Here is a 12,507-nt window from a genome sequence, read left to right on the forward strand (position 1 = left end):
TGGCATTAAATGCTTTTTATTGAACAAAAAGATAAAACATGGAAGTTTTATCTGGGCAAAGAATTCACTGGGCAAAAGCAGCTTGCCAGGTGAAGCTGCTATACTTTGTGCTAAATAACCTTATGAACTGAGAGTATACAGAAGACATTTAGTACGGAAGTTACCTCAACAGCAAAGGAGAAGGTGTAGTTTATACTTCGGGAAGGTAAAATTTGGTCAAGTGACACATTTAGCTGCTCAAAATTCCTAGCCCTTATCCACTTAATTCAGTACGATTCCACATATGTGCATTCAGTACATACTGAATTCCCATTTTAAATGAAGCTGCATTTTGGAATAAATTTATTTTTTTTTACATTTATTTGACATGCCACTCAATTTTTAAAATTCTGTATTTGATATTTGTATGTGTGTTTATGTATGTATACACACTTTAAAACCCTTGTTTATAAATACAGGGTCATGCTGCTTTTAAAAAATTAATATCAGTGAATTTTAGTTATTATTTCTCCTGTGCATCTAAGAAACTTCATGTGTTTTCAATGCACCCACACAGACAGGTGGGTTGACAGATATGTCAAAAATACTTTATGAAATGAGTAATGTAGCTCATGCGAGTTAGCAACCTTTTGTCTATTGTTTTCTGTGGGAGCAGGCTGCCTCCTTTTGACATATTACTGTGAAGATGAAAGGAATACTTTTTACTTTGAAGCTCAGTTAGCACAGTTGTACATTTACTATAATCCACCTTCAACTTGGTTGGACTTTCTAATGTAAGATGACAAATACCTTATACTCAGTACACAGTACCAAAAAAGTACTGAAGAAACATTTTAAAGACAATACCTTGGTTGGCTATTTTTCTTTTTCTTTTTTGTATGTTAAACATCAGCTTCTATGGGATACATTTCCAGAATGGTTTTGTTACCACTTATTAACACTCTAGGTCACACAGCACAAATAATATCAATGTTGCTTTTTTCCAATATCTGTATCAATTACTAAAGGCTAATCTTAACATACACTAATTAAGAGGGAGTGGCAAAAGAGGAGAATCCATGAAACATTGCAAATATAGGACTACAGCATCTTAGTTATAGGGGTGATCTTAAGGTGCAGAAAGAGGGGACTCTCTAGAAGGTGATGGTGTTGTTTCTTCTGGTGGAAAAACCATGAGTGTGCAAGCTCGGATGCCACCCAGGGACTCGGGGAGATCAAAAACCTTATGCCATTCATCTTTATCTGGATCATATTTCTGCACTATCTCCACCATACAACGATTATTCCAGGAATACCCACCAACCACGTAGATTTTATTTTCAAAGACAGCAACCCCAACATCACTCTGCCCTCTTAACATGGCAGCAATTGGGGTCCACTGGTCAAGGATAGGTGAGTAGTATTCACAGCTTAGGACATCATCATAATCACTTGTTCCTCTGAAGTGATTGCCACCAATGACATAGAGCCTTTCTCCCACTGTACACATACAATGCAGACCTCTGACAGTGGTCATCGGCGCCTTCTGGATCCATTTGTCAGTATCAGGGTCAAAGCACATGAGCTCCTTTTGGAAAGTATCATGAGTAATTCCTCCTAAAGAATGAAAATAATAGGCATGAGCTAAACAGATCATCATAAAAATGCAAAAGTAAGTAAAAGGCTCTCTGTCACAGATAATTAACTTCTAGCCACAATTATGATATTTTAGTTTATGAATAGTATTATTAGAAATGTCTACTCTCTATAAATAATTTCCCTGGATTAAAAATAAACAAAATAACATTTTCATCTTCTTAAAGGACAAAAATATAGTTTATAGAGGACGTCATCAAAATGGCGGCGTGAGGTGAGCCTCTGTAAAACTCCCATGGAATTTACAACTAATAGAAAAACAATAACTCCACAAAGACTCCCTGCACAGCAGACAGGCAAGACGAAGAGGCCCACTACTGTATTCACCTACAGGTGGGCGAAGAGCACGAACGGGGGAGGAAGGAAGGGAGAAGTGCAGAGATAGAGCCGCACTGGTGCAGGACGCAGACCTAGCTTAGTGCTCCGAGATTGCTGCATCCTGGAACTACTGCAGCTGCAGGAGAGGGAAGAACTTTGACAGCTAGGGCTCCACTTATGGCCCACAGGGCTGAGGAGGCAGCAGATAACATGGCTTAACCCAACGTTCACGTCAGAGATCAAGGAGAAACGACTGAGGGAAGAAGGCTGAAAACAGTGGTTTAAGCCCTCACTGCCAAGCAGGGAATGGAAGCTTTAGGCAGTGAGACTAGCCAACCCCTCCTTACCCTCCCAGATTTCGCCCCATCCCCACCTGCCGGGTGCTAGAAATGGAAGAGTAGAAGTGTCAGATCAAAAGAACAGACTATTTGCTGTTCTGACAAATGTAGACCGCAGACAAAGACTCGAAGCCCAACTAGTTCTGGCAAAGGGAGGGAGCTGTGGAAGCAGGACTGGCTGTGGTGGTGGTTGCCCACATTGCTCTGAGCCACCTCTCACAACTCACCCCGCCCCAACCCACCTATCTGGGCAGATCCCTGCAGGAGTAAACAGAACTGCTGAAAAATACGGGCTCTGAATGTGGCGCAGGAAAAGCTTTGGAAGGTCAAAAGCTCCCCACATACCCACACAGACTCTGAGCCCTGTGAACCAGGTGAACTATAAACAGAGGAGAAGCCCATCTCCCAGGGAATTCCCCATTGTGTGAGAAGCTGGAATAGTGCAGAGAAAACATAGCTCTATTGTGTGAGAGAGAAAAAAAAAAAAGGCTGCAGTTGGAGAAAAAATAAAACATTCTACCAACAAGTACTGAAAAACAAAAGAAAGACCTCTTCCTATCAATCAGTTGCAGAAGCCACTGCTGTAGTTGTCTAGGAAGAGAAATAATAAATCAGTAATTGCCATGAATAATCAAGGCAACAAGACAGCTCAGAAAGAAAGTGAAAAGTCTCCAGATAAAGATCTTAAAGATATGGATATATGTGACTTAAATGACAGAGAATTCAAGATTCCAGTTCTGAGAAAACTCAACGAGATGCAAGAAAACACAGAAAGGCAGTTTAATTAACTCAGAAACACAATCAAAGAAGAACGTGAGCATTTTACGAAAGACATTGAATTTTAAAAAAGAATCAAATACAATTTCTGGAGATTAAGAACACAATAGAAGAAATTAAGAATGAAATAACCAGCTTAGGTACTAGAGTTCACCAGATGGAGGACAGAATCAGTGACATCAAAGATAGAAACCTGGAAATGACACAGATGGAAGAAGAAACACACTTGAGACTTAAAAGAAATGAAAGAACTCTACAAGAACTTTCTGACGCCATCAGAAAGAGCAATATAAGAATAATGGGCAACCACTAAACTATTATCTGTGTCTATAAGTTTCTGTTTCTCATTTGTTTGTCTTGTTCTTTTCTTGTTTTTGGTTTATATACCACATATCTGGGAGAAGAGGGTAAGGGAGATCGAATATATGGTGATGGAAGGAGAACTGACTCTGGGTGATGAACACACAATGGGATTTATAGATGATGTAATACAGAATTGTACACCTGAAATCTATGTAATTTTACTAACAATTATCACCCCAATAAATTTAATAAAATAAAATTGAAAAAAAAAAAAAAAAGAATAATGGGCATACCAGAAGGAGAAGAAAGAGATAAGGGAACAGAGAATATATTCAAACAAATTGTTGATGAGAACTTCCCAAACTGGTAGACAGAACTGGATCCTCGAAACCAAGAAGCAAATAGAACACCTAACTACCTCAATCCCAGCAGGCTTTCTCCAAGGCACATTGTATTGAAGCTGTCTAAAATCAACGACAAAGAAAGAATCCTCAAGGCAGCCCGGGAAAACAAGATGGTAACTTACAAAGGAAAGCCCATTAGATTATCATCCGATTTTTCAGCAGAAACTCTACAAGCCAGGAGGGAGTGGAAACAAATATTCAAACTATTGAAAGAAATAAATTATGAGCCAAGAATAATATATCCAGCAAAGATATCATTTAGATATGAAGTAGGAATAAAAACCTTTCCAGGCATACAGAAGCTGAGGAAATTTTCTAATACACAACCTGCACTACAGGAAATACTAAAGGAGGGTATTCGACCACCATCAACAGGTACAATTTGTGGCAACCAAAACGTAAAAAGGGGGAGAGTAAAGGCCTGAACTGGAATACAGGAATGGAGAAAGTAAGCGTGCTGAAGAAAACGGAATACTCTAAATACCAAACTTTCTTTTACATAAACTTACGGGTAACCACGCAAAAACAAATCCACAACTGACATACATACTGTAATAAAAGAAGAAAGAGAGGGAAATATCATAGAATACCACCACACAGAAATAATAGACAACAACAAAAAGGCAAAGAAACAATGGAGACACAGCCTTACCAGAAAACTAAAGATAGAATGACAGGAAGTCCTCACATATCAATAATCACCCTAAATGTAAATGGACTGAACTCACCAATAAAAAGGCACAGAGTAGCAGATTGGATCAAAAAACTAAACCCAACCATATGCTGTCTCTAAGAGACACATCTCAGTTACAAGGACAAACAAAGACTCAAAGTGAAAGGGTGGAAATTGACACTCCAAGCAACTGGTACCCAGAGAAAATCAGGTGTAGCCATAATGATATCAGATGAAATAGACGTCAGGGTGAAAAAGATAACAAGAGACAAAGATGGACATTTCATAATGGTGAAGGGGACTATACAACAAGAAGACATAGCAGTCATCAATATTAATGCCACCAATCAGGGAGCACCGAAATATACCAGGCAACTACTAAAAGAACTAAAGGGAGAAATTGACCAAAACACAATAATACTAGGGGACTGAAATACATCATTGACAGCTATGGATAGATCATCCAAACAGAAAATAAACAACGAAATAGCAGCCTTAAATGACACATTAGATGAAATGGATATAACTGACATATATAGAGCACTTCATCCTAAAACATCAGACTATATAGTCTTTTCTAGTGTACATGGAACATTCTCAAGGATAGGCCATATATTGGGACATAAAATCAGCCTCAGCAAATTTAAGAAGATTGAAATCATACCAAGCATATTCTCTGTTCACAAGACTTGGAAAATGGATATCAACAGCAAAAAGAATGGAGGAAAAAATGTAAATACATGGAGATTAAACAACATACTTTTTTTTCTTTTTTTTTTTTTTAGTATTACAATGAATTTTAATTTTTCTATCATACACTTTTTTAATTTATTTTTTCAATTGATTGCGGTGACAATTGTTAGTAAAATTACACAGACTTCAGGTGTACCATTCTGTGTTACATCATCTATAAATCCCATTGTGTGTTCACCACCCAGAGTCAGATGGAGACAATAGTTTAGTGGTTACCAGAGGGTAAGGGGGTGGGGGGTTGGAGACGAGGGTAAGGGGGTTCAAATATATGGCGATAGAAGGAGAAACAACATACTTTTAAAGAACGACTGGGTCAAAGAAGAAATTAGAGGAGAGATCAAAAGATACATAGAAAAAAAATGACAATGAAAAGACATCCTACCAAAATTTTTGGGATGCAGCAAAAGCACTTTTAAGAGGGAAATTTATATCATTACAGGTCCATCTCAAGAAACAAGAAAAATCCCAAATAAATACCCTCATGTTACACCTTAAAGAACTAGAAAAAGAAGAACAAGTGAAACCAAGGTCAGCAGAAGAAAGGAAATAACAATACTCAGAGCAGAACTAAATGAAATATAGAACAAAAAGACAATAGAAAAAATTAATGTGACAAAGAGCTGGTTCTTTGAAAAGATTAACAAAATTGACAAACCCTTGGCTAGACTCACTAAGATAAAAAGAGAGAAGACACTAATTAACAAAATCAGAAATGAAAAAGGGGAAGTTATCACGGACAACACAGAAGTACAAAGGATCATCCAAGAATAATATGAAGGACTATATGCTACCAAATTCAATAACCTAGAAGAAATGGACAAGTTATTAGAAACATATAGCCAGCCAAGGCTGAACCATGAAGAACTGGAAAATCTAAACAGACTGATCGTTCACCAGTAACGAAATTGAATCAGTCATCCAAAACCTTCCCAAAAGCAGAAGTCCGGAACCAGATGGCTTCACTAGTGAATTCTACCAAACCTTCAAAGAGGATCTATTACCAATCATGCTCAAACTCTTCTAAAAAATTGAAGAAGAGACAGTACTCCCTAACTCATTTTATGAGGCCAACATTACCCTGATACCAGAACCTGGTAAGGACAGCACAAAAAAAGAAAAGTGCAGACCAATATCTCTGATGAATACAGGTGCAAAAATCCTAAACAAAATTCTAGCAAATTGAATACAACAATGCATTAAAAAGATTATTCATCACGACCAAGTGGGGTTCTACCCCGGGGCAAAAGGATGGTTCACCATCTGCAAATGTATCAAAGTGTTACATCACATAAACAAAATAAAGGACAAAAATCATATGATTATATCAATTGATGCAGAAAAAGCATTTGAGAAGATACAACATCAATTTATGATTAAAACACTTAATAAAATAGGTATAGAAGGAAAATACCTTAACATAATAAAGCCATATAAAACAGGCCCTCAGCTAATCTCCTAAATAATGGTGAAAACCTGAAGCCTTTTGCTCTACATTCAGGAACACAACAGGGCTGTCCCCTATCACCTCCGCTTTTCAACATAGTGTTGGAAGTCCTTGCCAGAGCAATCAGGCAAGAGAAAGAAATAAAAGGCATCCAAATTGGGAATGAAGAATTTAAATTATCACCTCTTTGCAGATGACATGATGCTATATATAGAAAACCCTAAATACTCCACCAAAAAGCTATTAGAAACAATCAAAGTATATAGTAGAGTTCCTGGCTACAAAATCAATGTACAAAAGTCCACTGCATTCCTATATACTAACAATGAAATCTCAGGAAAAGAAATACAAAAAAAAAAACAATTCCTTTTGCAATTGCAGCAAAAAGAATAAAATACCTAGGAATAAACTTAACCAAGGATGTGAAAGACCTATATGCTGAAAACTATAAGACACTTTTCAAAGAAATTGAAGAAGACACAAAGAAATGGAAAGACTTTCCGTGCTCATGGATTGGAAGAATCAACATAGTTAAAATGCCATATTACCCAAAGCAATATACAGATTTAATGCAATCCCCATCAAAATCCCAATGGCATTTTTTAAAGAAATAGAACACAAAATCATCAGATTTGTTTGGAACCACAAAAGACCCCGAATAGCCAAAGCAATCTTAAGAAAAAAGAACAATAATGGAGGTATCACACTTCCTGACTTTAGCTTGTACTACAGGGCTACAATAATCAAAACAGCATGGTATTGGCAGAAAAACAGACACATAGACCAATGGAATAGAATTGAGAACCCAGAAATAAAACCACATAAATATGGACAGATAATTTTTGACAAAGAAGCTAAAAACATACAATGGAGCAAAGACAGCCTCTTCAATAAATGGTGCTGGGAGAATTGGATAGCCACGTGCAAAAGAATAAAACTGGAGTGCTATCTGTCACCATGTACCAAAATTAATTCCAAATGGATCAAAGACTTAAGCATAGACCTGACACAATAAACTGCATGGAAGAAAACATAGGTACTAATCTTATGGACCTTGAGTTCAAAGAGCATTTTATGAATTTGACTCGAAAGGCAATGGAAGTAAAAGCTAAAATAAATGAATGGGACTATATGAAACTTAAAAGCTTCTGCACAGCAAAAGAAACCATCGACAAAATAAAGAGGCAACAAACTGAATGGGAGAAGATTTTTTTAAACAGTGTCTCCGATAAGGGGCTAATATCCACAATATACAAGGAACTCATGAAACTCAACAACGTAAAAACAAACAATCCAATTGAAAAATGGGCAGAGGACCTGAAGAGACATTTCTCCAAAGAGGACATACAAATGGCAAATAGACATATGACAAAATGCTCAACATCACTAATCATCAGAGAAATGCAAATCAAAACCACAATGAGATATCACCTCACCCCAGTTAGAATGGCTATCATCAACAAGACAAATAGTAACAAATGTTGGAGAGGCTGTGGAGAAAAAGGAACCCTCATACACTGTTGGTGGGAATGCAGACTGGTGCAGCCGTTATGGAAGGCAGTGTGGAGGTTCCTCAAAGAATTACAAATAGAATTTCCATATGACTCAGCAATCCCTCTCCTGGGTATCTACCCAAAAAACCTGAAAACGCTTATCATAAAGGCACGTGTGCTCCAATGTCCATTGCAGCTTTGTTTACAGTGGCCAAAACATGGGTACAACCAAAATGTCCTTCGATAGATGAATGGATAAAGAAGTTGTAGTGTATGTACACTGTGGAATACTATTCAGCGGTAAGAAAAGATGATATAGCAACATTTGTTACAACATGGATGGATCTTGAGAGTGTAATGCTGAGCGAAATAAGTCAGACAGATAAAGCAGAGAACCATATGATTTCACTGATATGTGGTATATAAACCAAAAACAACAAAAGAACAAGACAAACAAATGTGAAACAGAAACTCATAGACACAGACAATAGTTTAGTGGTTACCAGAGGGTAAGGGGGCTGGGGGGTGGGAGATGAGGGTAAGGGGGATCAAATATATGGTGATGGAAGGAGAACTGAATCTGGGTGGTGAACACACAATGGGATTTATAGATGATATAATACAGAATTGTACACTTGAAATCTATGTAATTTTACTAACAATTGTCCCCCCAATAAATTTTATATATATATATATATATATATATATATATCGTTTATATTATTGCAATGACTTTCTCAGAGACCCATGGGATTTAATAGGCTTAACTGAATGAAAATATATATTTTGGTCACTTTTTGAGTTGGGTCTTCCGTAAATCCCAACTACAAAACATCATTCACTGCCACTGCTTTTTAGCAGGTACCCTCTAGGTGCTGAGCACAGGGCTAGGGCACTTTAAATTCTAGATGCCCATTTCCTCACTTGCTGAAGAAGAATATCTACTCTAGTTATTTCATTAGAACTGTGACTATGACTATGAGTTGAAATAAATCAAAATACTTTGGAAAAGTTGAAAGTGTCATGCAAATATTCAAGCTTATAAGAGTATTCAGAATTGTTTCTTTTTGTAGAGTTTTGAGTGGATGAGGTAAGGGTGGGCAATATCTTCTATCAGCATGGATATTTAAAAAGCTAAAGAATTAAAATGCTGAATATATATGGAATTTTATATGTGCAGCAATCGGTTGTTGATCTATTGTGTCTATATCATCTACAAAGTGTATTTTTAGAACACAAATAAATTGGTCTCTACATTAAAAGAATCAGACTACATGTTCTGCAGATTAAGGAGAGAACTAAACTAATTTTCAACGGTGTCATTCAAAGCTCTACTATCTGGTGGCCAGATGAAAATCACTGTTTTTTTGTCTGCTTTTTTATATTTTTTCCTGTGCTTTACAGAATTCCCAGAAACAAAACAGTGTTCTTTGATTTGAAAATCAGCTATGCTTCCTATCCTACTCTTGATTGTGAAGGTCACTTGTACAATATGTGCTAGTTATGCTAAATCACCACTAACAATTCAGATGTCATCTTCCCCCTCCCCCAGAGGATTTGGAGCTCTCATTATAACGACATAGCATCTACACACAGAAAATAAGTAGACAGTATAAATCATTGACTACTGAAGCATATGATATTCAGGATGGCTCTTTCAATATAAGACATCCCATAGTTGCTCATAAATTTAACACCAGAAACCTGACAATCACATACTACAGGCTTTTCACTGATCCTTCTTGATTACAGATTTAATAAGGCAATGTTCAGAGATTCAGACCACAAATGTCACCTTAATGCCTTTGTTCTCTAATCATGTAACTGCTGTCCTGGCACAGGCAGGCCTTCAAAAGGGGAACACACTGTCAGAGGTAGACTGTGTCAGGCCCGAATGATAAGAAACTACTTAACAAAGGGAAATATCGATAACAGAGGTAAACATTACACTAAAATAGGACTCCTTTCTAAATTCAACAGAAGGACGATTTAAACACCAAAAATTTGAGAATGAAAGTTATTATTGGGACACTGGGAGCAAACTATAGTCCTTTCAGACTTTATTAGAAAAATATATGTGCATGTGGCCAAAATATAGGATAACAGCACAGAATTATTTACACAATGACACCATGATAGAATCTCATTATAATGCTAAGGAACAGGGAAATATAAGTTGCACTAAATAAGAGAATGAATATTGTTCTGTATTATATGTATGAGTATACGAAAAGCAAGTTTATGCACAATAGAACCTATATGTTAATAATGACATATTTCCTCAAAGATATTAGCTACATTGTAAATAAAAATGAATTAAGGGTTGCTAAAAGAATATGAATGGTGATTATAAGAGTACAGAGTTTATTAGAGAATTGAGCATGAGCATGGAAAGGCAAGTTAGAGAACTGATTGAGGTGACAATTCTTAGTAAAGTCACATAGATGTCAGGTGTACAATTCTGTATTACATCATCTATATATCACATTGTGTGTTCACCACCCAGAGTCAGTTCTCCTTCCATCATCATACATTTGACCCCGTTTACCCTCAGCTACAAACCCCCACCATCCTTACCCTCTGGTACTCACTAACCTATTGTCTATGTCTATGAGTTTTAATTTCTTCATTTGTTTGTCTTGTTCTTTTGTTGTTTTCAGCTTTATATACCACATATCAGTGACATCTTATGGTTTTCGACATTTTCTGTCTGTCTTATTTCGCTTAGCATTATAATCTCAAGATCCATCAATGTTGTCCCAAATGGTACTACTTGATCTTTTCTTATGGCAAAATAGTATTCCATTGTGTATATATACCACAACATTTTTATCCATTCATTTATCGAAGGACACTTTGGTTGTTTCCATGTCTTGATCACCGTTCATAAAGCTGCAATGAACATTGGAGCACACATGTCTTTATGGATAAATGTTTTCAGATTTTTTGGGTAGATACCCAGGAGAGGGATTGCTGGGTCATATGGTAATTCCATTCTTAATCTTTTGAGGAACCTCCACACTGCCTTCCATAGTTGCTGCACAGATCTGTAGTCCCACTAACAGTGCATGACTGTCCCTTTTTCTCCACAGCCTCTCAAACACTTGTTACTATTTGTCTTGTTGATGATAGCCATTCTGACTGGGGTGAGGTGATATCTCATTGTGGTTTTTATGTGCATTTCTCTAATGACTAGTGATGTTGAGCATTTTTCATATGTCTGTTGGCCATTTGTATGTCCTCTTTGGAGAAATGTCTCCTCTGGTCCTCTGATTATTTTTTCATTGGATTGTTTGTTTTGTTGTTGTTGAGTTGTATGTGTTCCTTATATATTTTGGATATTAACCCCTTATTGGAGGCGTTGTTTGCAAAAATGTCCCATTAGGTTGGTTGCCTCATTATTTTGTTCATGGTTTCTTTTGCTGTTCAGAAGCTTTTAAGTTTGATAGTGTCCCATTCATTTATTTTAGCTTTTACTTCCCTTGCCATTGGAGTCAAATTCATAAAAAGCTCTTTGAACCCAAAGGCCATAACTTTAGTAACTATGTTTTCTTCTAGGCAGTTTATTGTTTCAGGTCTTATGTTTAGGTCTTTCATCCATTTTGAGTTAATTTTTGTACATGGTGACAGATAGAAGGTCCAGTTTCATTCATTTGCACGTGGCTTTTCAATTCTCCCAGCACCATTTATTGAAGAGGCTGTCTTTCCTCCATTGTATGTTTTTGACTTGTTTGTCAAAAAATATTTGTCCATATTTAGGTGGGATTACTTCTGGGTTCTCAATTCTTTTCCATGGGTCTGTGTGTCTGTTTTTCTGCCAAAACCACACTGTTTTGATTGCTGTTGTCCTGTAGTACAAGCTGAAGTCAGGGAGTGTGATACCTCCATCATTGTTCTGTTTTATTAGGATTGCTTTGGCTATTCAGAATCTTTTGTGGTTCCATACAAATCTGATGGGTTTTTGTTCTATTTTTTTAAAGAATGTCATTGGGATTTTCATGGGGATTGAATTATATCTGTATATTGCTTTGGGTAACATGGCCATTTTAACTATGTAAATTCTTCCAATCCATAAACATGGAATATCTTTCTATTTTTGTGTCTTCTTCAATTTCTATTAAAAAATGTCTTCTAGTTTTCAGTATATAGGTCTTTAACATACTTGATTACAGTTATTCCTAGGTATTTTATTCCTTTTGTTGCAATTGCAACAGGATTATTTCTTATTTCTTTTTCTGAGATTTCATTGTTAGTATATAGGAATGCAATGGAATTTTGTACATTGATTTTGTAGCTGGCAACTTTGCTGTATTTGTTTATTGTTTCTAATAAGTTTTTGGTGGAGTTGTTAGGGTTTTCGATACATACC

The 12,507-nt window shown here is 36.5% G+C and overlaps 1 protein-coding gene across 5 annotated transcripts in view; it reads right to left on the minus strand.

Annotated features, from left to right (window-relative positions):
• Nucleotides 1-12,507, minus strand: part of KLHL13 (kelch like family member 13) — a 283,984-nt gene continuing 271,477 nt past the window's right edge. For all 5 annotated transcript variants that reach the window (XM_074323707.1, XM_074323708.1, XM_074323706.1 and 2 more), the window contains one exon: nucleotides 1-1,596. In XM_074323707.1, the coding sequence (XP_074179808.1) occupies nucleotides 1,109-1,596 (488 nt within the window). In that variant the 3' untranslated portion in view covers nucleotides 1-1,108. The remainder of the gene's footprint in view (nucleotides 1,597-12,507) is intronic.

Source organism: Rhinolophus sinicus, chromosome X (genome assembly GCF_036562045.2).
Source record: "Rhinolophus sinicus isolate RSC01 chromosome X, ASM3656204v1, whole genome shotgun sequence".
NCBI classification, from domain to species: Eukaryota; Metazoa; Chordata; class Mammalia; order Chiroptera; family Rhinolophidae; genus Rhinolophus; species Rhinolophus sinicus.